The following is a 27,448-nucleotide window of genomic DNA, read 5'->3' on the forward strand; positions in this document are numbered from 1 at the left end:
GATGCCTAGCCTATAGCCAAGGCTGCCAAGGGTGTTTGTCCCAGAATAGATATTAAAGGGGAGGGTCAGCTGATGTCTCAAGGCTCTTAGACATACTGCCTGGTTTGGCATAAGAAATTAATTTAAACTGTCAGTTCCCTTTTCAACTTCAGAAATGGACACTGGCAAGTATATGGTCACTTTCTCCCGTGGTCAAGTTGGTCAGTCTCCTGACTCTTCTTGTTTGCCCAGCCCATGCCCTGCAGGTTTATTGATCCTTTCTCTCAAACCTTTTCCCAGCAAAAGACCCCTTGATGCGCCCCCCCATGGTTGTCCAGCATGAACCACATTAACATTGACCAGTTTATGCTTATATCTAGGGAATCTTCCAATTCCATTTAATTTTTTTAAATGCTAGTAAGAACACAAAATATCATCTAGGAAATGAAAAATTCCTGAGATGATTTTATCCCATTGCAGCCAGTTTGTTTTCCAAGATGTTATAGTTTTTATCATCGTGTGGACAAAAATGAGCTTATCGAATGTTCCAACAAATGTAACTGTTATTATCTAAGTAGAGTCTAAGAAAAGGAAAACTGCCCTCCATTATGGAGATTGAGAACAAAAGTGTGATCATGCATAAAATACCGAGTGCAGCATATTTTAGGGAGAGTGACAGAGATCTGGGCTGCCTTAGATGCTGCTGAGTTTTAAACATCACATATATGTTTGCAGTTCCCCTGATGTCTGATTTGTTACCTGCTCAGAATATTTATTGGGAAAAGGTGCTCCTTGTTTAAGATTTCTGTGAGATGGCCAGGCTCTCCTGTCACCTCTTTAGAGAGAACCCTCTGCAACAAAAACTGGTTGAAAAAATCCTGTCAGCCCCAGAAAGTATGTGCTTCCCGGGCATGGGGGTCAGTAGGCATTATGTTGAGGTTTTCCCATTTCCCCAGTGATATCCCACCTACCTGTTCAGGGATAAGAACTGACCTATCAAAGAAGATGCTAAGGACAAATGAGTCTGCAGCCCTGGGGAGCAGTACTTAAAGCATTACTCCAGTGTGCACAAAATTTGTATCCATCTTTAAAGTTACCTCCCTGACTCTGCATACCTCGATGTGATCGTTATTTATTTATTTTTTATTGAAGTATAGCTGATTTACAATGTTTTGTTAATTTCTGCTGTACAGCAAAGTGATTCAGTTATACATGTATATACATTCTTTTCCATATTCTTTTTTTTTTTAATTTTATTTATTATTTATTTTTGGCTGTGTTGGGTCTTTGTTTCTGTGCGAGGGCCCTCTCCAGTCGCGGCAAGTGAGGGCCACTCCTCATCGCGGTGCGCGGGCCTCTCATCATCGCGGCCTCTCCCGTTGCGGAGCACAGGCTCCAAACGCGCAGGCTCAGCAGTTGTGGCTCACGGGCTCAGTCTCTCCGCGGCATGCGGGATCCTCCCAGATCAGGGCCCGAACCCGTGTCCCCTGCATTGGCAGGCGGACCCTCAACCACTGCGCCACCAGGGAAGCCCCCATATTCTTTTCCATTATGGTTTATCACAGGATATTGAATATAGTTCCCTGTGCTATACAGTAGGACCTAGTTTATCCATTCCGTATATAATAGTTTGTGTCTGCTAATCCCAAACTCCCAATCCATCCCTCCCCCACCCCCCTACTCCACCTTGGCAACCACAAGTCTGTCTCTATATCTGTGATTCTGTTTGTTTCGTAAGTAGGTTCATTTGTGTCAGATATTAGATTCTGCATATAAGTGACATCATATGGTATTTGTCTTTCTCTGTCTGACTTACTTCACTTAATATGATAATCTCTAGTTGCATCCATGTTGCTGCAAATGGCATTATTTCATTCTTTTTTATGGCTGAGTAGTGTCATTGTATATATGTACCAAATCTTCTTTATCCATTCCCTGATGTGAATTTTAGAATTATGAGGGCAAAGTGAAGTAATGGAAAAGGAAGATGCACTTCTGAGTTTAAGTCCTGGCCCTACTCCTTATGTTCCCTTCTCAGGGCTTCGATTTCTTTATTTTTAAAATCAAATGATTGACTTAGAAAGTTCTCTCCAGTTCTTCCAGAGTCTGGTAGTATGATTCTTGCTTTGCTCCAGGCTTGCCAGCTGGTTTGGGGCAGGCCAAGGAGCTCTTATATTTTTTTCAGCCCAGTTTTCTTTTCACTTACTGCACCATTTCTTTATGTGCCTTGAAACTCTAGGTTTAAGTAAACTTCCAGTCGTTTCCCGCTAGTATCTTTTTCCTGCAGGATTTACTAGTTCTCCTTTGGGACAGGAACCGTGAGTACCAACACCTGGGGAACTCCCACTGCAAAAACTGCAAACTCCCACAGTCAGGATAGCTGTAATTGAAAACTCTCTTGTCATAATTCTGTGTATTGATCTTTTCATTCACTTTTGCCTTCTGTAATATTTTCTTTCTTTAGAATAGGACACTTCTTTATATTTGTGAGCAGTTATCTTTAACGGAGGGTCCCATTAAAACTGTCAACGTCTTTCAGAATTTGAGAGTGTACATTTTCCATGGTGATTCAAGTGCTTGATGAGTACTTGACAAATATGTAGCAGGTGAGAGATTTTATGTATTTCATTTGAAGTCAAAATATCTGAATGTATCACTTACTGCAAACAGTATTCAGATATAAATAGATAGTGATTGAAAACGTTTTGAGAAAGGTCATTTTTTAATCCTTCTGTAGTTCTGTTTCACACCCTTAAATAGCAAACTTTAGGTGCTCCACAAATATTTACTGATTGCTTGATTGAAGGCAGTTTCTAGTTGCTGACAAGTTCATTTCTCGAAGGAGCATCCCACAAGCTGTATATCCCTTCCCGAGCTGTGGTCGTATAAGCGACGTTGAGCGTTTCCTTGTTTTACCAGAGGCCACTGCATACTGGGCACTGCACCTAGGCTCAGGAGACCCGGCTAAATGTCCTAATTCTTCCCTCAAGGGGCTCGGCATTGGTCGAGGAGTGGATGAACAACAGTTAAGGGGTGTGGTGGGCGCTGTGATGAAGGCAAGCACGGAAAGGTGATGGAAACGCCGTCCAACATGAGAAGGGCAGCCTTCGTGCCCGCCCGCACCCCAGCTTCAGCAAACAACATCTGGCCTGAATTTTTAAGAAGGAACACGAGTTTGCCAAGCCTTTAATGCTGTTTTTTTATTGTTGTTGTTGTTCTTTTCCTTTCCTTTTTTTTTTTTTAATTCGGGTATAGCTGTTTTACAATGTTGTGTTAGTTTCTACTGTACAGTGAAGTAGAGTTCCCTGTGCTATACAGTAGGTTCTCATTAGTTATCTATTTTATACATATTAGTGTATATATGTTAATCCCAATCTCCTGATTCATCCCCCCCCCCTTGGTGTCCATACGTTTGTTCTCTACTTCTGCCTTGCAAACTGGTTCATCTGTACCATTTTTCTAGATTCCACAGATATGTTAACATACAATATTTGTTTCTCTCTTTCTGACATACTTCACTCTGTATGACCGTCTCTAGGTCCATGCACGTCTCTACAAATGACCCAGTTTCGTTCCTTTTGTTGTTGTTGTTCTTACTTTGCACGTTGGCAGGGTTGCTAAGAGAAGGCAGGAGGGGTTTTGTGTCTGGATGCACACTTGTATTTTCTCCTTCTCCTCTGTCCCTGCTATTTCAGGCCTGTATTTAGCTCAGAGAGCGTGTTGTGGGCCAGAGTGGCCTGTCTTTCAACATTCCAGGCAGACACATGAAAGGGGTACAATCCATCCCCGGGGACACTGGTCCTGGCAGCTTCCCTTCAGCTCCACGGCCAGGGTTCTCCCTCCTGAATAGTGTTGGCTCGGGCCCACTGCGCCTGCCTTGAGGCCTAGGGCCCTGCTGGGAGCCCAGAGGACGGAAGTTTCCTGCTAGAAGCCTAAATAATGTGAAAGGGCACGGCTGGGGAAGCCAAGTGACACAATTAACCTGCCGGAAGGGCATCCACAGTGCACTGCCGTGGGTGTTGCACAGGACTGGGATTCTAGAGCCGAGCTGGCACACTGACTGACAGATGGTACCAGTTGAGCAGACTCCCTTCCGTGCCAGCTGGAATGTATTGCTGATAATAACTTGTATTTGCTGCTAGAGGGCCTCTAACATGTTTGTCAGTCAAATTTAAAAACAATTTGAAACTCTTTTCTCTTGTGTGTTCAACCAGAAGGATGGAGGGAGATCTAAATAAAAGAAGGGACTTAATTTTATACCTCTAGGCCCTTAAGGTGAGAGCATCATATGTTTTTGGCTACAGATGGGAGAAGAACATTTCCCGGCCCTCTGAGTCTGCTCAGCCCCACAAAACCCCGACCACAGGGCAGAGGATCTGGTTAACTGCTTCACAGCTGGTAGAGCAGAGGCCCAGTAGCAGATACCCCAGCACCAACTTCCTCATCCCCCAAACAGTCCCACTTTGGACCCGTACATCCTGGCCTTTCTTCCCAGGAAATCCCATATATATATTTATGAGCTAAATGAGTGAATTCATTTTAAATCACTCTGTGCCCTTGCGGTTTAATCCAGTTTGTTTCCTTCCCTGTTCCTCACCCCCAGGGGTCAGTATTTGTCTCGATAAGTCTTGAGACTATTTCGAAATCATAATGCAGTGCTCCTCTGGGATTGAAAGCCTTGGAGCTCCAGTGCCTTTCCTCTGTCATCTCCTGGTTCTTGTGGCTTCTCCCCCTTTCAGGCCTTGGAATCCCACTGGGACTTTGGGCACAAACTGGACTGTGGGACGCAGTGGCCTCCCTCCGTCCTGGATCTACTGTAGACTGCGACACGCTCACTCCCCAGCCCCGCGGCCCCCGATGTCAGCCCTGGGAGTGGAGCCTAATCTCTGCCACTTTAGAAAGAGGAAGCTGCTTAGCAGTCAGAACGGTGAGGCCGGAGGTCGAGATACCTTTAGGAGATGGTGGTGGCCCCGGCCAGAGAGGGCAGTGGCAGTGAGGATGGAGAGCAGACAACAGATTCAGGAGGGGCTCGGGGAGAACCAGGGGACTGTCATGGCTGATTGGATGTGGGAGATGAGAATAGAGACAGTAGTCCCGGGTGATTCCAAGATTTATGGCTGGGTAGCTCGGCAGATTGGAGGGTCGTTCACTGGAAAATGGAAAAGGAGAAAGTGTGAGGGGAAAGGAGCCGAGTTCAGTTTAGATTCCACTGAGTTTGAGCTGCCTGTGGGACAGCCTTGTGAAAAATCAATAATATGAAAGTGTCCTCTTCTGCACGCAGGTACTCATGTGGTTTGGGTGCTCTGAAGGCTCGTTTGTGCAGGCTCCAGATCTCTAGCATTCTGGCCATGCAGGAGAACGTAAGAAAAGGAGAGTGGGTGGACACCCCACTACGTCCTGGGGCAGCACCTCTGTACCGAGTGCAAGTACATGCGCAGTACAGGGGCAGCTTGCAGAGCAACGTTAAGTTTTTCCCCCTGAAAGGTAATGTGAATGTGTGTTGAATGGGATACGCTGTGTGTTTATTTCTAAGAGATCGTGGATGTCACGTGTGCATCGCTTGTGTGTGCTTCTGCTTTTCATTCTCTCGGTGCTCTCTAACCTTGTAGGATCGGTTCTTGTCTTCTAATGTGTTGTCTTTTGAATCCTGACCCACACCAAGGGCAGAAGAGAGTTGCCACAGTTCATTGTTACCTTCGATCGTTAAAGGTATCTCCTACCTGGACTGTTCAGACTCCAGCCCAACTTTTTCATCTGGACATCTGGAGTCTTGTAGTGCCGTTTCCATCTTGAGATATTAGCATCAAGTGTAACGCTCTGTTTACAGTGAAAGCACTTGGGGAAGGCTGATCGTTTTTTAGCAGTGTTTCCTTGTTGTGCCCTTGGTGTTGCAGAGCTGTCCTCTTTAAGCACTGAAGCAGTTAGTTTTGAGAAGGCTGATTCTTCAGGGTCCAGTGCTCTCCTGCCTTTCATTTGCTGAAGCTGTACATTTTAATGAAGTTGTTTGATCTGTGTTGCCAAACACTAGAATTTTGTGGCTTCAATTCTAATTATCTCTACTGGCAAATGCTATGTTTTATTAGAACTCTCAAGTGCCCTGTTTGTTAAATGTCCGCACACTGTGGCGTTGGGCACACAAATTAGGTCAGCCTTGCTTATTGGGCTATGGATGAAGGAGTTAAAGATTTTCGTCATAATCTTAAAGTGCAGTAGGATCGCCTTGGGTGTCTTTGTAGGATAGCAGTGATGGCTTCTCCTGTGAGCTCAGCTTCCTTTCTCACCCATCAGCCTACGCTAACACTGAGTGTCTCAATCATGTGGCTGTTGACTGTGGCGCTAGTATGTAATTACATCCTTGCGGGTAGTATGCCCATTCTTCCCTTTCCTTAGTTGCCTAATACCCACATCTTGCTTCCCGGGTTGCATGTCTTACAGCAAATGATCTGTATTAAGGGCTCTTGTGAAGCCAGGAGTTCCCAGTGGTGGTGACGCAGGGCTGGTCACATTGTAGCCAAAGACGGAGGGCAGCATTACAGTAGCAGCCCCAAATCAATATGTCTGTGCCTCTTTCCACCCCTGCCTCTGGATTCCTTTAAGTCCGTGGGTCCTCAGGTCATGTTGGCTAACCTGGGGTGTGCTGACTGGTGACCTTGACACCCCACCCTCCGCTCTCCTGCTCCATTAATGTCACCAGGCAACGTCGCTTGGTGATTAGGGGCCCCTGCCATCCTACAGACTGAATCCCAGCTTCACAATCGAGGAGCTGGGTGATCCTGGGCAAGTGACACTTCATCTCGCTAACCTCAGTGTCCTTATCTGTAAAGAGGGGAGAACTGTAGTCACTTCAGGATTTTGGTGAGGATTCAGTGAGATAGAATGCTTGGGGTAGAGGCCATGGCACATAGTACCTTATCAATATATTGTCAGTTCTGCCTTGTCCCGGCTCGGGCCCACGTGGCTGCTCTGCCTCAATCAGCACAGAAGCTGCTGGTGCCTGGGCCCCAGACCCTGTGCCAGAGACCCTGTTGCAGGTCATTAAAAGCTTCCTTCTCTCCTCACACCACTTTTCTTCCATGTGTTGGGGTGCCAGTGGTGTGCACCCCTTTCTTTATTAGTGAGCCATGGGGATTAAAAAAAAAAAAAAAAAAGACACCAGGATTTTCCCTAGGCTTCTGTTACAGTCCTTTCACCCTGGGGCTCAGGTAGACCTTTTTAGGGAGAGGGGTTGTCTTAGAGGAACATCTAATGAAGACACAGCCTTTAATCAGCATCACCCCTTCCCTCCAGCTCTGACCCAAGGTCTTTGAATCAAACTTGTGGTTCCCTTTCCTCTTTACATCAGTCTTCCAGGGGCCCAAGAAGAGCTCTTGTCCCACATGTTTACCCTGGTGGTTTCTCCCTTCATATAATTCTCTACTCTGACTCTGAAAGTAAATGTGATGTTTTTCAAAGCATAATTTATCCCCTGTGGGCTATGAATATGGCTGTGAACAGCAAGAACAAATCTTAATAAAGTTGCTAAGAGAAATGAAATAACTCAATTTGATAGAAAATAATGGAAGTATGCTTAATTCATATTTATACCTTCTCAACTACGCTTCGCCTGTCTTTAGCATTCTTTCTGGGGGAAGTTATGATCTAGGCCACAGCAATAACTGTCTAGGTCCCCCTAGAGAACCATGTTGTCATCTTGAACAGGAACAATGACTCTGTTCCATGGTCTCCCTCCCTCATACTAGGTAAGAAGCATTTATACCTACAAGAAGGAAGAGGAAGTGAGTACAACTGTATAATATAATTTTAATAATGCCCCTACTTTATACAGAACAAAGTTCAGTCTATGAATGGTCTGAAAATCAACAACAAAGAAACTAAAACACAACAGTGTTTTGAATAATGGCTGGAATAGAAAAGGAACCATGCCTCCCAGTCTGGTTGTAGGATTATTGGTCTCTATTCTCTGCATCAGATATGGTGCCCTGAGTGTTTCCAGTGATAAGGTTAGTGGGGGCTTTTGATAGAGTGTACCTTTATGCCCCTCTGCGGATTGAGTAGTGGGGCTGGCAGAGCCCTTCCTTCTGCAGTGATTCTGGAAACCCCAGGCCAGGAGTCTCAGGACCTGGTTGGCTGGGGTACGGTCCTGGGTTCTTAGTGTTCAGGGGTAACGGAGGTTTGGAAACTTGGCTTTTGTACTTAAGGGAAATGCCCACATCAACAGGTGGCTGTCACTCTGTGAGCACAAGGAAAAACCAAAGTATTGGCTTTGCAACGAGCCAAAAATACTGCCAAGCGCACAGAAAAGGTGCATTTAATCATAAAAACATGTATATGGAAGGAACAATGGATTTATCTCCAGTAAAACTGACCTATATTTGCCGACAGACTGGCCTTTGAACCAGGAGTGGTATGTGTTATTGTACCAAATGGGACCAAAAGAAGAGATTTGTTAGTGTCTTTCTTCTTCACAAGAATAGGTTTCCTGTGTATCGTTAGTTACTTTATCATGAGTAACATGTCGTGTCATCTTGGTGCTTATTAATCACCCTTTCCTTCCAACCAACTGTAAGAATAATTAGATGAAATTGGTGGCAGCCCATTGCTTCCACATTAATATTCTTAAGCTGGTGTCAGTGAATTTTATATGGTTGAGGCTGTTCAGTTTGCCTTCTCCGTATCTATCGATTGCCCTTTTTGAGCAGAATGAAGGTGTTTTTATTAAGCTTGGATGCCAGTGAGAGTTATTTTTCGGTGACCACAGTGCAAGACACCGTCAGCATGTCGGGGAATGGCAGGCGTGGTGCTGGACGGGCTCGGCTGTCCCCCGGGACCGGCTGCCAGCCCCACAGCTGGTAAGTCTTCTGTTAGGCTCGTCTGATGTCTTTCCTGCACTTATACTTTCAGTGACCTTTTGTGTATCTATCTGTAAAGGTAAAACAGAGAAACTCACAGCCTGATAGCATCAAATATTAACATCCACTCTTAAGCCTGTGTTTCTAAAGAATATCAATTTTCAGCTAGTGGTATTTGGAAAGCAGACCTTTTGTCTTGTATTGAAGATATAGATGGTAAGACTCATGAAATCAAGCGGCTCCTGTTGGTGGGATGTACACGACTGTTAACTGCAGTTTCTGAGCCTGATGCCGCGTTGGTGTTTTGATGAGCTTTGGGAGCCACATGTTAATCAAGCAAGTCCCGCTGTCTCTGCTGCACATCCTCACTCTGAGACCTGGGCTACTGGAGCCTCTACCGTCTAGACCATCGCTGGTCTTAAGGGCAGAGGAAAGACAGGACGGCGAAGCCCTCTCTGCCCCTTAAAGCTTCTGCCCAGATGAGTCTAATTGGCCAAAGCAAGTCCAGTTATGGGCATCTCGAATTATGAGGGGGCAGGGAAATGCCATCCTCCTGCATATCTAGGAGAGGGAAGTGGGAAATCGTGTACATTTGTAATGACTAACTCGAAGTCACAAATGTAGATTCTTGATTAAACTGGAAAGCTGGTTCCTTGAAAAGACCAATAAAATAGGCAAGGCTTTGGTGAGTCTGACCAATAAGAAAGAGGGAGGACACAGGTAAAAGGTGATGTCAGTCGGTTCAGAGAAGACAGGTGACTGCTGTGTGTGCTTCTATTACAATACGTTTGGAAACTTGGACATTATAGGTGATTTTCTTGGAAAATGGAAATAAAATTGGGTCAGTGTGTACATTCCTGAGTATAAGATGTTTTTCAAAAAAATACTTAAAGATCTACTGGTAAAAATACACTGAGCCCAGTTGCTTTTATTAGTGAGTTCTACCACATCACCCAGAAATAGATGCACTGTAAATATTTGTGGAATAAAATGGATGGACAAGGCTAGCATGAAACTGATACTAAAATCAGATGAGGATGTCACTCATAGGCCAATAACATTGAAGAACATTGATACAACTACCCTAAAACAAACTAGCTAACAGAACCTGGCAGCATAAAGAGTAAATCCAAACCTGCTCAGACGCTGCCTTCCGAAGGAGGTTTGCCTTATGTGCCTTGTTTAAAACTGCAGCCTTCCCCTGCAGCACTCCCAAACCACTTTACCCTGTTCTGTTCTCCTGTAGTGTGTATCGTCTTTAACATACCATGGAATTATTTACTATGTTGTCTTCCCTCTCTGCTTCAAGGTAAACTCCACAGGGCATCCACAAGGGCAGGGCTTTTTCTTAAAAAAATTAATTAAAAAAAATTTTTTTGGTCTCTTTTATTCACATAAGCCAAGTACCTAGAACAGTGGGCACTTAGTAAATATGTATTGCAAAAATGAGTTAATTCTAAGTGCAATATGGCATCCTGGATTGGATCCCAGAACAGAAAAGGATGTTAGTGGAAAATGTGAAATTTGAATAAAGTCTGTAGTTTCACTATTAGTTTTGTATCAGTGTTAAGTCCCTAGTTTTCTTTTTTATTTTAAAGATTTATTTATTTATTATTTATTTATTTTATTTATTTTTGGCTGCATCAAGTCTTAGTTGCGGCACACGGGATCTTCATTGAGGCATGCGGGCTCTTTTGTTGTGGTGCATGGGCTTCTCTCTAGTTGTGGCGTGCGTGTTTTCTCTCCCTAGTTGTGGCATGCAGGTTCCAGAGCGTGCAGGCTCTGTAGTTTTGCAGCACGCAGGGTCTCTAGTTGAGGCGCGTGAGCTCAGTAGTTGTGGAGCATGGGCTTAGTTGCCCCGCGGCATGTGGAATCTTAGTTCCCTGACCAGGGATTGAACCTGCGTCCCCTGCATTGGAAGGTGGATTCTTTTTTTTTTTTTTCTTTAACGTTTTTATTGGAGTATAATTGCTTTACAATGGTGTGTTAGTTTCTGCTTTATAACAAAGTGAATTAGTTATACATATATATATATATATACATATATATCCCCATATCTCTTCCCTCTTGCATCTCCCTCCCTCCCACCCTCCCTATCCCACCCTTCTAGCTGGTCACAAAGCACCGAGCTGATTGCTCTGTGCTGTGCGACTGCTTCCCACTAACTAACTATTTCACATTTGGTAGTGTATATATGTCCATGCCACTCTCTCACTTTGTCCCAGCTTACCCTTCCCCCTCCCCGTGTCCTCAAGTCCATCTCTAGTAGGTCTGTGTCTTTATTCCCGTCTTGCCCCTAGGTTCTTCATGACCTTTTTTGTTTTTGTTTTTGTTAATTCCATATATATGTGTTAGCATACGGTATTTGTTTTTCTCTTTCTGACTTACTTCACTCTGTATGACAGACTCTAGGTCCATCCACCTCACTACAAATAACTCAATTTCGTTTCTTTTTATGGCAGAGTAATATTCCATTGTATATATGTGCCACATCTTCTTTATCCGTTCATCTGTCGATGGACACTTATGTTGCTTCCATGTCCTGGCTATTGTAAATAGAGCTGCAATGAACATTGTGGTACATGACTCTTTTTGAATTATGGTTTTCTCAGGGTATATGCCCAGTAGTGGGATTGCTGGGTCGTATGGTAGTTCTATTTTTAGTTTTTTAAGGAACCTCCATACTGTTCTCCATAGTGGCTGTATCAATTTACATTCCCACCAACAGTGCAAGAGGGTTCCCTTTTCTCCACACACTCTCCAGCATTTATTGTTTGTAGATTTTTTGATGATGGCCATTCTGACCGGTGTGGGATGATATCTCATTGTAGTTTTGATTTGCATTTCTCTAATGATTAATGATGTTGAGCATTCTTTCATGTGTTTGTTGGCAATCTGTATATCTTCTTTGGAGAAATGTCTATTTAGGTCTTCTGCCCATTTTTGGATTGGGTTGTTTGTTTTTTTGATATTAAGCTGCATGAGCTGCTTGTAAATCTTGGAGATTAATCCTTTGTCAGTTGCTTCGTTTGCAAATATTTTCTCCCATTCTGAGGGTTGTCTTTTTGTCTTGTTTATGGTTTCCTTTGCTGTGCAAAAGCTTTTAAGTTTCATTAGGTCCCATTTGTTTAGTTTTGTTTTTATTTCCATTTCTCTAGGAGGTGGACCAAAAAGGATCGTGCTGTGATTTATGTCATAGAGTGTTCTTCCTATGTTTTCCTATAAGAGTTTTATAGTGTCTGGCCTTACATTTAGATCTTTAATCCATTTTGAGTTTATTTTTGTGTATGGTGTTAGGGAGTGTTCTAATTTCATTCTTTTACATGTAGCTGTCCAGGTTTCCCAGCACCACTTATTGAAGAGGCTGCCTTTTCTCCATTGTATATTGTTGCCTCCTTTATCAAAGATAAGGTGACCATATGTGCGTGGGTTTATCTCTGGGCTTTCTATCCTGTTCCATTGATCTATATTTCTGTTTTTGTGCCAGTACCATACTGTCTGATTACTGTAGCTTTGTGGTATAGTCTGAAGTCAGGGAGCCTGATTCCTCCAGCTCCATTTTTCTTTCTCAAGATTGCTTTGGCTATTTGGGGTCTTTTGTGTTTCCATACAAAGTGTGAAATTTTTTATTCTAGTTCTGTGAAAAATGGAAGGCGGATTCTTTACCACTGGACCACCAGGGAAGTCCCAGTCCCGAGTTTTGATCAGTGTACCTTGGTTGGGTATGCTGTTAACATAGGGAACATCTGGGTGAAGGGTATATGGAAACTCTCGACACTGTCTTTGCAACTCTTTTGTAAATCTAAAATTATTTCAAAAGAAAATTTTATTAAAACTAAATTAGTCCAAAGAATTCTAAGATGCTTCAGCATTTAAAAAGTAAAATAAAATTTCCACTCAAATGACACCTTCTCAATGAGTCCCACCCTGACCACACAATGTAAAATGATGAACAGCGTCACTGCTAAACTCCCAACCCTCCTTTCCTGCTCTGCTCTTTTCTTTTTCTACCATAGCACTTGTTATCTTCTAACACATAGTCCAGTTTACTTACTTACTGTGCCTGTTTTTTTTTTTTTAAATATTTATTTATTTATTTGGCTGCTCCGGGTCTTATTTGCGGCATGCGGAATCTCTAGTTGGGGCATGCGGGATCTAGTTCCCTGACCAGAGATCGAACCCGGGCCCCCTGCTTTGGGAGTGCAGAGTCTTAACCACTTGACCACGAGGAAAGTCCCTGTGCCTGTTGTTTGTTGTCTATTTCTGTGAGGACAGGGAACCTTGTTTTGTTCCCTCAGGTGCCTAGAACAGTGCCTGGTACATAATAGCTCTTCATTAGTTATTTGTTGAGTGAATTAATAAATATGATATAACTTATGTTTAGATAACAGAGCAAACCATGTATTTCTGTGTGTATGTGTGAGAGAGAGAGAGAGAGAAAAAGGGAGGAAATGAATAGGAAAGGGTCTGGATGGAGTCTACTAAATTGATACACCCATAACTCTTTAGGATAGGACTTGGTATTAACAGAGTGACCAAGGGGCGGGGCCAGGGCTAGCGTGGGACAAGCTAGCCCCCTAGAAGCACTCACTTCCAGCAAGTGCTTGCATTGGCACAGACCTGAGAGCGAGTTTCTCCATTCTTTCTATACTGTATGCAGCTGGCTTGCCTCATCTAGTCCTGGAACTTAAAGACTTTATTTTTATACTATTTGAAATTTTATAGTTTCAATCACAGTCAGTGCTAGTTGTTTAATTTTTTAAAAATTCAGAAGAGTGAAAAGGAAACAAAACTAAAGCAAGTTATTTTTTAAAATTTATTTTATTTATTTATTTTTGGCTGTGTTGGGTCTTCGTTGCTGTGCATGGGCTTTCTCTAGTTGCAGCGAGCGGGGGCTACTCTTCGTTGCAGTGCATGTGCTTCTCATTGCTGTGGCTTCTCTTGTTGTGGAGCACGGGCTCTAGGCATGTGGGCTTCAGTAGTTGCAGGATGTGGGCTCAGTAGTTGTTGCTCGCGGGCTCCAGAGCACAGGCTCAGTAGTTGTGGCGCACGGACTTAGTTGCTCCACAGCATGTGGGATCTTCCCGGACCAGGGCTCGAACCCGTGTCTCTTGCATTGGCAGGTGGATTCTCAACCACTGCGCCACCAGGGAAGCCCCAACTTATTTATTTATTTATTTTTTAAAAACACTGCACAAATAGTTTGTTTATTTATTTATTTACGGCTGTGTTGGGTCTTCGTTTCTGTGCGAGGGCTTTCTCTAGTTGTGGCAAGTGGGGGCCACTCTTCATCGCGGTGCACGGGCCTCTCACTATCGCGGCCTCTCTTGTTGCGGAGCACAGGCTCCAGACATGCAGGCTCAGCAATTGTGGCTCACGGGCCTAGTCGCTCCACGGCATGTGGGATCCTCCCAGACCAGGGCTCGAACCCGTGTCCCCTGCATTGGCAGGCAGATTTTCAACCACTGCGCCACCAGGGAGGCCCCCCCAACTTATTTTTAAGATCCCTTAAAAGTTACAAAGAAGTTATCTTTTGTGTCTTTACAATGAGAAATGAGGGCCAAAGTTACTCCCTGCTGTATGATGCAAAGTGTTAGGGAAAGCAAAATTCACTTTTTCAGGTCCCAAGTGTAGTTTATTACAATGAAGCAGTGATGCAGTAAGTCATATCCAACATAACCAGCATTGTGTAAGACTAAAGAAGGAGAATAGCAGTTTACTCTCCAAACAGCAGAAATATTTCTTTAAGAAGTTTTTCTTCTGTGATCTCAGAATCACTTTCAGGTGTGGTTTCCTAAGTTCCACGTACTTGATTTCTGATCTCTCTGACTCCTTTGGTGCCCTTTGAAAGCACAGAGGGCTATGTGGTTGTCCCTCAGTGCATGGGCAGGGGACTGCATGCAGCAGTGCTGGTGCTGAGCGATTCAGACTGCCTCCCGCTCACCTAACTCACTGATGGGGCCTTACCACACAGGGATCTGCTTCACCCAAGTGCAAAAAGATAATCATTCAACCTTGTAAAAGAATGAAGGGATGGAGGTCGTTTGATCATTTGTCTTTATTACGATGTAATGCTATTTCTGTACTGTTATGATGGAACGGTGATCTGTTGCAGGAACATCAGGCGAACATTCTGGGTGACACCATGCAAAGTGTGGTTGCATTGCTCAACAATCTGGTCACCTGCAAAGATTTGAATATGAAGCTACTTTATGAACAAGGTAAATGCTTCTTAGACTTCATCTTTGATTATGCTGAACTTTGCCTATTTGTAAGTTTCCTCATCTTAGAGAGTCAAGAAGTACTATTTAAAGTTGATCAATCAAAATAGATGTTTAAAGGTGTACAAATAATGATAACATCACCAGCAGAAATGGAAAGTGTCGTTAGATTGTGATAGATTCTCTGAGTTAATTCATTCTCCTTCATGGCACAAAATCAATACAGACTCCTTACAGATGAGAAACCAAGAAGTAGAGTGTAAGCAGAGTATTTAGACTTATTTCTGCCTATCAAAGTGAAAGCCTATATGGTCAAAAGCACCTTGGAAAATGAGACTGGATGAGTTACACTTTACACTTTATGCATATCTGTAATATTAAAATGAAAAACTTTTTAAAAATTAATTAATTAATTAATTTTATTGATTGATTGCTTGCTTGCTTGCTGTGTTGGGTCTTCGCTTCCGTGTGAGGGCCTTCCCCAGCCGCGGCAAGCGGGGGCCACTCCTCATCGCCGTGCGCGGGCCTCTCACTATCGCGGCCTCTCTTGTTGGGGAGCACAGGCTCCAGATGCGCAGGCTCAGTAGTTGTGGCTCACGGGCCCAGCCGCTCCGCGGCATGTGGGATCCTCCCAGACCGGGGCTCGAACCCGTGTCCCCTGCATTGGCAGGCAGACTCTCAACCACTGCGCCACCAGGGAAGCTCTAAAATGAAAAACTTTTGAATGACTTCATTTTTTTAGAGTGGTTTTAGGTTTAAAAGCAAATTGAGAGGGAGGTACAGAGATTTCCCATAAAACCCCTGCCCCCCACACATGCATAGCCTACGCCATTGTCAACATCACTCACCAAAGTGGTATGTTCTTTACTAAAGATAGACCAACATTGACATCCTAGTCACCCAAAGTCCTTAGTTTACAATAGGGTTCACTCTTGGTGTTGTACATTCTATGTGTTTGCACAAATGTATGACATATATCCATCATCACAATATTATACGGTGTCTTTTCTTTCATCGCCCTAAAAATCCTCTGTGCTCTGCCTATTCACACCCCTGCCTTCCGCAACCTCTGATCTTTTTATTGTCTCCCTAGTGTTGCCTTTTCCAGAATGTCATAAAGTTGGAACCACACAGTAGGTAGTCTTTTCAGATTGGCTTCTTTCACTTAGTAATGTTTATTTAAGGTTTCTCCATGTCTTTTCATGGTTTGACAGCTCATTTCTTTTTAGCACTGAATAATTCTCCGTTGTCTGGATGCACCACAGTTTATTAATCCATTCACCTAATGAAGGGCATCTTGGTTGCTTCCAGGTTTTGGCAGTTCTGAATAAAGCTGCTGTAAATATCTGTGTGCAGCTTTTTGTGTGGACTTAAGTTTTGAACTCCTTTAGGTAAATACCAAGAAGTGCAATTGCTAATCATACACTAACTGTTTAATTTTGTAAGGAACTTCTAAATTGTCTTCCAAAGTGGCTGTACCGTTTTGCATTCCCACAGTGAATGAGAGTTCCTGTTCCTCAGCATCCTTGCGAGCAGTTTGTGTTGTCAGTATTCTGGATTTCGGACATTCTGTTAGGTGTGTAGTGGTAGCTCGTTGTTTTAATTTGCCTTTCCCTGGTGGTATATGATGTGGAGCATTTTCTCATATTCTTGTTTTCCATCTGTATATCTTCTCTGGTGATCTCTGCTAAGATCTTTAACCTAATTTTTAGTTGGGTTATTTGTTTTCTTACTGTTGGGTTTCAGGAATTCTTTGTATATTTTGAACAAGTGTCCTTTATCAGATCTGTCTTTTGCAAATATTTTCACCCGATTTTGTGGCTTGTCTTCTGATTCTCTTGGTATTGTCTTCTGCAGAGCAGAAGTTTTCAATTTTAATTAAGTCCAGCTTATCAGTTATTTCTTTTATGGATTTTGTCTGTGGTGTTGTATCTCAAAAGTCATCACTATACTCAACGTCATCTTGTTATGTTATCCTCTAGGAGTTTTATAGTTTTGAATTTTTTACAATTAGGTCTGATCCATTTTGAGTTAATTTTTGTGAAAGGTATAAGGTAGGTTTTGTGTGTGTGTGTGTGTGTGTGTGTGTGTGTATGTGTATGTTGCTGTCTAGTTCTAGCACCATTTGTTGAAGGGACTGTCTTTGCTCCATTGTATTGCCTTTACTCTTTTGCCAAAGATCTTTTAACTATATTTATGTGAGTCTGTTTCTGGGCTGTCTGTTCTGTTCCATTAATCTATTTGCTTATTCTTTCACCAGTACCACACTGTCTTTGATGTCTGTAGCTTTATAGTAAGTCTTGAAGTCGGGTAGCATCAGTCCTTCAACTTTGTTCTTCTCCTCAATACTGTGTTGGCTGTTCTGGGTCTTTGCCTTTTCATATAATCTTTAGAATCAGTTTGTTGATACTAATAAAATAACTTGCTAGGACTTTGATTGGGATTGCATTGATTCTATAGATCAAGTTGGGAATATTGTTGCATTTTAAACATAACGTTTACTACTTTTATATTAATAAAATCTTTCATTTGAATGTTCATAAAAATAAGACTTGAATGAGATCAGTCAGTGGATAAGATCATTAAGTCCCTGTTCTGAATTTTTCCCCCAAGAATTTAGAATTTTGTTTCTATGTGGTCATTATATTTAAATGTTGGCAGTATTTTTTTCCTCCTCTAAGAAAAATGTGCATTCCCAGCAGTAATAAATATTGCCAACAGTTGAGGGATTTTAGTGCATAGAAATATTTATTCTTTTATACAGCAGCATCCTATTCTGTCTTATGGGTATGTCAGAATAGACCGGTACTCTAATGGATATGGGTAATCTCCCATCTTTTGCTATTACAGATAGTTCTGCAATGAATAACCTTATGCATGCATACCTTCACACGGGAGCAGGACTATCTATAGGGTAAATTCCTGGGGTTAGAATAGCTGGATCAAGGGGTATATGCATCTGTAATTTCCATAGATATTGACAAGGTGTTGTAAGTAACATGCCAATTTGTACTTCCATCAAGTCACATGAGATTGGTTGTCTTCGGACCTATGAGTATATTATGTTTTCCCATTTGTTTGACTTTGTTTCTTTATAGTTTTCCTTATATAGGCCATATGCATTTCTTGTTGTTGATCTCTTCCCAGGTTTCTTCCCATCCTTTTTTGCTTGCTATTAGAAATAAGGAATTTTCTGCTAATATAGTTTTCAATTATTTTTTTTTAGTATGTGTTTGAAAGTTTTTGATTTCTATTTATTAACTTTGTTCCTAGGTTAATTCTCTTATTACTTTCCATAGTAATGGTTTCTAAATGATTCTGTTTACTTTCTGGTTATATAATAATAACCATTAGTAACCATCTTTCTTTTCAACTTTTATAGTTCTACTTTTTCTCTCTTGTCCAATTGCAAGATTCAAAGAGAATGAGATAGAGGATACCTTGGTATTACCTCAGAATCTTTTTTCTGTTTAAGGAAGTGTACCTATCTATTTAAATTTTATCTTTTGTAATCAAGAATAAATAATGACTTTTGTCAAATGCTTTCTTGGCATCTCTGGAAATGAGCAAATGATTTTTCCTTGGATCTATTCATGTAACAGATTATATTTAATAGATTACCTAATATTAAATCATCCGAGCATTTGAGTCGTAACCACACTTAATTGTGATATAATATTCTTTAATTGTGCTACTTAAATTCTTTGTTAATCTTTTATTCAGGATTTTCCATTGCTACTCATAAGTGGGATTGGTCTGTAGTTTTGTTTCCTGTTTCTTTCTTTTTTAAAAATACTGTTTTTTGCTAGATTTTGGTGTCATTGCTATATTCTTCTTCTTTTTTTTTTTTAAAGGAAGTTTTCTCTCTTCTTTTCTCTCTTCTTTTGAGCTGAATTGAGATAGCAGAAATTATGCAGTGATAGGAGATGTAGGAATTCCATCCTAGCCAGTGGAGAAACCTAGCTATGCAACTAAGTAAAGTTACACCAGCCTGAAACTGAAGGCTACTCTAGACCTGCCATAGAGTTTCGACCATGTCCTAGGACTAAGGATTAAACCACTGTAGACCTTTCCTAACAAAGAATAAAACTAATCCCTCAGGGTCAAAAGATTGACAAGGAATTTAACTGCCTGCTAGAACAAAATACCACTTAAAAGATGACAATATAACCCACACTCTCTACAACATATTATCCACAGTGACAAGCATATAGCCAAAACTTAATATACATGAAAAAGAAGCTAGAAAATGTGACCCATGATGATGATATAATGATGATGATGATGATGATGATGATGATGATGATGATGATAATAATAATATTAATAAAATGTCAGTTCAAACAAAGCCCAAGATCACCCAGATGTTGGAATTACCAGATCAGGCACTTTTTTCCTATCTGTTAAAAATGTTTATTAGCAAATAATAGAGAGGTAAGATAACCCTAGCACCCAACTGATGCTTTCTTGACAGTCAGGAGATTTGAAAGGAGAGTAATGCTCTCACTGTGTTGTTCAAGGTGATTTCATATGGTCTTGGCATTCTTGTACTTCCTAAAATCATCCCAAATTCTGAGAAACTCAAAACCAGGAATCTGTACCAGTTTTCATGTGTTGCACTTTTTTTTTTTTTTTTGGATAGAGTTTTTTCCACCTTTTTAAAGATGCAGCCGAACTACAACAATGTGTAAGTTTAAGGTATACAATGTGATGATTTGGTAAGTGTATATATTGTGAAATGGTAGATGAGGCTTTTAAACAACTATTATAAATATATCCAAGGCCAAAGAGAAAAGAGGTAGGGAATCTCATCAGAGAAATGGAATCTATGAAAAAATAGAGCCAAGTAGAAGTCTAGAACCAAAAAGTATAATATCTGAAATGAAAACTTCCCTGGAGTTTAGCAGATTAAAAACTGCAGAAGAAACAGTAACTAAACTTGTAAGATTAGTAAAGTTTTCCCATTTGAAGAACAAAGGGAAAGATTTTTTAAAAATGAAAGAACGTCAGTGACCTGCGGGACAATAATCAAGCATTCTAATATATGTGTAATTGGAATCCCAGAAACAGAAGAGGGATAATGGGGCAGAAAAAGAATTTAAATAAATAATGGCCAAAATATTCTCACATACGGTGAAAATATTTGCTTATAGATCCAAGAAGCTAAGAAAACCCTTAGCAAGATTGCAAAACAGAAACTACCTAAGCACATAATATCCAAAGCTTCTGAAAATTGAAGATAAAAATTTTGAAAGTGTTCAGAGAAAAATGACACATAAAGGAGGAGGTCAGCAATACAAATGGTGGCTGATCTCTTGTCAGAAACAGTAGAGGCCAGAAGAGCAGAAAAATACCTTGAGTGTTGACATAATGAAAGCTGCCAACCTAGATTTTTATATTCAGTGAGACTATCCTTTAAAAATGAAGGTGAAATATGGACATTTCAGATAAATGAAAATTTCAGAATTTTCTGCCTAATGGTAAATGTTAAATTAACTTTTCAAGATAAAGGGAAGTGATACCAGATGAAAACTGAAACTCAGATCTGCAGAAAGAAATAAAATATACAAGGCAGGGCTTAACTAGAAAAGAATATCTTCTTTTTCCTCTTCTCTGAAATTCTTTAAAAGAAAACTTACTAGGCAGGCTTCCAGAATGGGTACATTGATGACCCCCATAAACCTATCTTGCCATAAAAGTAACAAAAACACTGGAAAAAAAAAGTTTGGTAGTAAACTTTGTGAACTCTGGGAATTACCAAATTACTAAAGGCTTGCAACAATGTAAGGAATGTTTATTCAAGAAAAACTGATGAGTCTCTATAAGAAGAGAACCATTTTGAGCTCTCTGGCTCATGTTGAGGTCCCGCACAGAGCTGTAAAGTGCCTAAATGTTGAAGGCATTCTCCAACACACACACAGAGCCCCTTGGCAAAGGTGGAAGACTTACTGATTCAGGGCATTTAAGGAACTCTCTGGCCAGTCTTTAGTTGGGTGCTGAGCTAAATGACACAGGCTTCTGTGACTTGACACTACAGGTAATACAGACTTAAAGAATTAGCACAGGAAAGTCACTGAACTAACTACAACAAAACAGCAATAACTGAAAACCGTTGGGGGGTGTGTGTGTGTGTGGAGGGGGTCTGATTTCCAAAGTTTACATGTTATATGATCTAAGATATCCAGTTTTAATCAACAATTACAAAGCATGCCAAAAAAAAAAAAATAGCAAGGTATGGCCCATATACAGGAAAAATGCAGTCAATAAAACTATTTCAGAGGCGATCCATATGTTGGATTAACTAGACAGAGATTTTAAATCAGCTATTATCAATACATGCAAAGAACTATAGGAAACCACGTCTAAAGATTTAAAAGGAAAGCATGAAAATGATGTCTGCGCAAGTTGAGAATATCAATAAAGAGATAACATTATAAAAAAGAACCAAATGGAAATTCTGAAGTTAAAAAGTATAATAATTGAGATGAATAATTCACTAGAGGTTCTCAACAGTAGATATGAATTGGCAGAAGAAAGAATCAGCTAGTTTGTAGATAGGTAGGTCATTACTACTGACCTTATAGAAATAAGAAGGATTATAAGGGAATACTATAAACTAACTATATCCCAATAAATTAGATAACTTAGATGAACCTTCTAGAAAGGCAAACTATTAAATTTGTTTAAACTATTAAAACATCTGAATCATTGTTCCTTTTCCATAAGAATGACCCGTATTTATAGCTTAGTAGGTTTTTCAGCCTGATTCCTGTGCATAGAAGTTAGGGGGCCCTAATACCTCTTTTCGTTCTGAAAATGAATTATCCCCGTCCTTTTTAATCCAAGCTGGTGGTTCTTCTGACATTATAATTCTAGCAAAAACTTTGTCAGTTTCCTGTAAATCTTATTGAAGTTTATTCCATTAAACAAAAAGCCTACCCATGAATCCTTCAAAACATTTTCCTCTCTAAGTTGGGCTGAGAATCAGGATACTGTGGAATAATGCCTGCAAGATTCTTAGTAGCCCTATTGGCCAGCTGAGAGAGTGGATGAGGAGTCAGATGCCTGAAATTGAGATTCCAGAGGTTGCAGCTACTAGCCTATGAAAGCATGGGATTGCAGGGCTGAGGCAGGATAAAGGAAAAAATCCTAGAAGACATAATCTTAGGGAATTGAGAGGTCAGGCATGGAAGGATTGTCTATGATGATGGAAGGCATCTACTGAAATTTTGTGTTCAGAGGCCTGTTAGATTTGGCACACCGGAAGAAGCACAGGTGGATTTAACATGAAGCTTAAGTGTCAAGGGCCCTCATTTACGCAGGGACAGTTTACATTCGTAGTTTTTTTCTTCTTACAGCCTATCCCCACTCCCCAACTGGATAAGCTTCAGTTCTCATAATATCTAGCCCCTTTCCGTGTTTTGTGTTGTGGAGTGGAGTGGACATCACAAAAATAATTATGGCAAGAGTAGTGTTAGTGTAACGTTGAGCTCAGAGAATAAGGCGGCGGGGGTGATCTAGTGGTCTGAGGATGATGGCAGTTGGAGGAGGGGAAGTAGGTGGGACAGACTTTTGATCTGAGATTCAGTACATTATAGCCTGCCAGCTGGCTGCTTACTTTTACAAATAAATTTTTGTTGAAATATAGATATGTCCATTCATTTGCATGTTGTCTATGGCTGGCTTTGTCATATAATAGCAGCGTTGAGTAGTTGAGACAAAGACTAAAATATTTTCTGTAGGGCCTTTTAAGAAAAGGTTTGCCAACATCTGGTCTAGAAGCAGCAATGGGGTACAAGGCGACACCACTAAGGCCCAGTGTTAAATGCGGACAGAGTGGACAAAGAAGTATCCATCACTTGAAGGTCCTGCTGAGGAGACAAGGCTCTAAAAGGGGCAGGTTTCAGGTAGAGTAGGAAGATAAAAGGTACATAAAGACAAGAAGTGGATGATTTGAGGGATTTAGCTGATAACTGACTGTGAGCTCCAAATATCACAGTGGAAGGGGTTCAGAGGTTGGGCAGGGACGGGATGTGGCCTCTGAAAGGAGATGCACAAATCCTCTTGCTGTTTATACTATTTGTGGGTGACCGGGAGTCCTGAGCTTCTTGTGACAGCATGAGTAGGGACAGAGGGCATGATGAGTCCAGGTGGTCTTAAGGCTGAGAAGGGTGGTCAGGCTGCAAGTGTGGTAGGGTGAGGAAGGGTAGTGGGATTCCAGGAGTACACTGAGGTTGTGATCTCCTTCCTGGCCCTTGCTAGGGGAGGTTAGAGGGGAGGAGAGGTGAGGCCCTTGTGGCTGCAGAAAGTCTGATTTCATTCTCCAGAGATAACACCAGGTCTGACTTTCCATTATACTCTGCTGCTTTCCAGACTCTTTGGCTACTAAATGTGTGGGCTGAGTTTTCCAAAGTTGGGTAAAAGATCTGTTGGGTGTTTGCCAACCCAGAGTGTATTAAGATTCAGTGGAGCATGGCCACATGAAGAGTTACTAATGATCTGCCACTGTATGGGCTTGAATGTATGTGATTGGCTTGAATGAAGTCGTCTTGTTAAATTTTATTTTGGATCAATTCTGGCTCAATCATTGGTTTATATATTCATTACATGTCATGCAGAATTAAATTCCCTATTCCAAACATAGTTACTTGTAACATTAATACCTTAAAAAATCACCCCAATATAAGTGAGCTGTACAGCAGATGAAGTAGAAATGATTATTCCTGCCTTGAAGTGCTTCATTACGGTGCTGTGTTAGGCCAGCGTCAAATTGAGTTTCATCCTCAGACCACACACTAACACCTAGTGGTAGAATGAATTCTAAGGCATACATTTTTTTCCCCCTCACATTTTAATATCTCTGAAATAAGTACATCAACCATTGCTATCCACATGGCAGTCCTGATGTAGTTTTTGCTGCTGACATGTGTGTGTTGAACCTTGTGGACTGGGTGTGAGTGCCCTGGAAGTGAACCCAGAGACCTCAGGAGATATGCTTCGTAATGCTCTCTTGCATCTGTGTTCTCGTGGAGCAAAGCTTACGGAGCAACACGGACATTGATGATTCCGAGTTGACAAATGAGAAGAGTCAGCCTCCAAATGGGAAGAAGTTTTTAGAAAAACTCAACCAATTAATTTTACTTAGATTTCCTTTTTTGTGTACTATAAAGGCAATATATGAGAAAATCCATATCAAACTGAGTCTCAGAGCGCTTGCATTGAGTGTAAGACGAAGTTCTAAGTGATAAAGCGTGTGCCATGGAATTGGTAGCGTTTTTTCTTTCTTAGTGGTACATAAAATAATACTGTTCCTTCCATCACTGGCATCTTAGACTCATTGAGGTGTGGTAGGTAATACATGTGAGGACCTCCGTACAGCGTCTGCCCCCTGGTAGGCGTCCCACAAGGTATGCAGACTCTGAGAAGCAGAGTCATTGACACATCACCAGTATGCAGCTGCATTGTATAATTCAGGATTTTTGCTTAAACATTTTCATTTTTAAATGAAACGTTTAGGGAAAGAATTAAAAAACAAAGTAAGACCTTTTGTTTATATTTGAAAAAAGTGTTAGAGTTATTAACATTTTAAAACTGGCTGCTGGCTCATCCCTGTGCAATGACCTTTTGATAATGGATATTAATTCCAGCTTCAGTTTTACCAGCAGAGCTGTCAGCATAATGGATGTACATGACACACTGCAGTAGCCAAAAAACTGTAGCACCTCCAAAGGAGCATTTAAGGAATTTGTTTGTCCCCGTTGGTTTATGGTGTGTCAGAAATCAAAACACTCATTTCTTGCTAGGTTTATTATAAAACTGCCTAAATCGGTGTTTCCTCAGGAGACCAGAAAATCACTATTGAGAGCTGTTTGGGCTTTGAAGGTGTACTTGATAGCTCTCTTAGATTCATTTACATTTAAGAATAACATTCAAAATGATGTCGCAGAGCAGGAGTTGGCAAACTTTCCTGTAAAGGACGAGATAGTAAGTATTTTAGGCTTGTAGGACCATATGATCTTTGTCGCTACTGCTCAATACTGCCAGTATAGCGGGAAAGCAGCCGCAGAGAATGCATACACGAGTGGTTATGACCTTGTGTCCATAAATTTTCTTTAAAAAATTAGGTGGCCAGCCCACTGGCCGTGGTTTGCCAACCCCTCTTGTACAGTAACTAACTCAGACTCTCCCATAACTACTCTGCAATTTTCACATCAACATACTGGTAAAATTTAGTTATTAAACTATGATTCAACTTAAGAAGTAACTGAAAATTACATTTGAATGAATATATTCAGAAAGAGGCCACTGCCTTCACAGTAGTGTGAGGATTTGTGAAGAAGACGTGGCATATTTGCCCTAAGGGCTTAATCTAAAAATCATAATAAATACATCTTAACTGAGTCAGTTAGCCTTTGTTAGATAATAAACCACCCCTTAAAGCTAAGTGACTTAAAATAATAGTTGTTTATTTGCTTACTGTTCCGTGGATTGGCAGCACAGGCTGGGCTCTGCTGGTGTCAGCTGGACGTGTGTGTGTGTGTGTGTGTGTGTGTGTGTGTGTGTGTGTGTGTGTGTGTGTGTGTGTGTGTGTGTGTGTGTGTGTGTGTGTGTGTGTGTGTGTGTGTGTGTGTGTGTGTGTGTGTGTAGCCTTCTGTGGCTGGGGGGACCCTCAAGGAGGCGCCCTCAGGCTTTTTCCCGTGGTGGCAGCATTCAAGAAGAGTCTGGGTGGAAGCTGCAAGGGCCCTTGTGGCCTGGGCTCGGGGATCTTCTGCCACTTCCATCACATGCTATTGACTGAAGGAAATCACTAAGCCAGCCTGGGTCAAGGGATAGGGAAAGAGGCTCCGTCTTTGATGACAAGAGCTGCAATGAATCCATGACCATCTTTAGTCTAGTATAGTTACCTAGACCTTTAGAACCAGAGCTTTACATGACACCATGACTGGCACACCTGGGGTTGGCAAACTACCCTGTAAAGAGCCAGATTTCACATATTTTAGCCTTTGTCGGCCATAATCTGTTGCAACTACTCAGTTCTGCTCTTGTAGCAGAAAAGCAGCCGTAGACAATAAATACATAAAAGGATGAACATGACTGTGTTTCAGTAAAAATTTATTTACAAAACAGATGATTTTCCACCCTGATCTAGATCATCCGGTCTTTCAACAAGTATTTGTGTGCCAGACATTGTTCTCGGTGTAAGGAATATGGCAGTGAACAAAACTGGCAAGATCTCTGCCTTCACGGAGCAGACGTTCTGGTGGAAAAAAATAGACAACAAACCAAAAATATGAACAAGAAGTTTACATTAGATAAAGTTAGATGTTACACGATGATAAATACTGAAGGAGTAAAAAAGGAAAAAGGGGGTATGAGGTGTCTGGATGGGAGTGGGGTCGACATCCTACCTTGGGGAGCCAGGGAAGGCCTCACTGTGAATATGGTTGTTAAGTAAAAGCTGGAAGGAAGTGAAGAAGCAACCATACAGATAAACCTGAGGGAAGGTGGGCGGAGAGAACAGTAGGTGTGAATCCTAGGTGGGAGCCTGCCTGGCAGGTCAGAGGAACAGTGGGGAGGCCAGTGTGGCCACAGCAGGGGAAACACTGGGCAAGACAGGAGGAAAAGCCAGCAGAACTGGCTGGTGCCTTCGGGGAGTACAGAGTCATTTTTGTCAAAAGCTGTTTGGAAACTTAACGGCTAGACTGCAGTTCAGTTTGAAGTGAGGATTCGGAAATTGGTTGCTGATTACTGACTACCTACTTACCCCTCTATCTTGGTTGACTTGTGAAGATTAGACCAGTGGCTTGGGAATCAGTGGGACTGAGGACCGTCCCAGGTGAGGCTAATGATAACCCAGGTTGGAAAATCTTTGCTGTGTAGACTCAGCTCCCACACAGAGCCGGACTCTTGTTTGCTGTCACCCTGAGGAATTGCTGTGGGAATGGGTCTGGAATTAGAAAGCCCTTTTTCCGCAGGAGCAGCACACTCCATCCTTTGAAGAATTCTAATTGTTAGAAAGTGTTTCTTTACCTTGAACTAAAACTGGCTTATCTGTGATTTTTACCTTAGTTGATTCTAGTTTTCCCTGTTGGGACTACTTAGACAACGTTTGTTTCCTTCCTTCTCCCTCCCCCCTCCCCTCCCCTCCCCCCTCCCCTCCCCTCCCCCCTCCCCTCCCCTCCCCTTCCCCCCTCCCCTCCCCTCCCCCCTCCCCTCCCCTCCCCTTCCCCCTCCCCTCCCCCCTCCCCTCCCCCCTCCCCTCCCCCCTCCCCCTCCCCAATTGAATTGGAATTCAAGTATACCTATTCATTCTAGATGGAGTTTATTTCAAGTTCATTTGGCTGTTGTTGGATTACAAACCACCCCATAACTCAGTGAATTAAAACAAAAATCTGTTAT

The 27,448-nt window shown here is 41.8% G+C and overlaps 1 protein-coding gene across 6 annotated transcripts in view; it reads left to right on the forward strand.

Moving 5' to 3' along the window:
* The window catches only part of ULK4 (unc-51 like kinase 4), a 541,913-nt gene that overhangs the window by 295,116 nt on the left and 219,349 nt on the right, over positions 1–27,448 (forward strand). For all 6 annotated transcript variants that reach the window (XM_036870501.1, XM_036870500.1, XM_036870504.1 and 3 more), the window contains one exon: positions 14,944–15,049. In XM_036870501.1, the coding sequence (XP_036726396.1) occupies positions 14,944–15,049 (106 nt within the window). The remainder of the gene's footprint in view (positions 1–14,943; positions 15,050–27,448) is intronic.

The sequence above is a fragment of the Balaenoptera musculus genome, chromosome 11 (genome assembly GCF_009873245.2).
Source record: "Balaenoptera musculus isolate JJ_BM4_2016_0621 chromosome 11, mBalMus1.pri.v3, whole genome shotgun sequence".
NCBI lineage: Eukaryota > Metazoa > Chordata > Mammalia > Artiodactyla > Balaenopteridae > Balaenoptera > Balaenoptera musculus.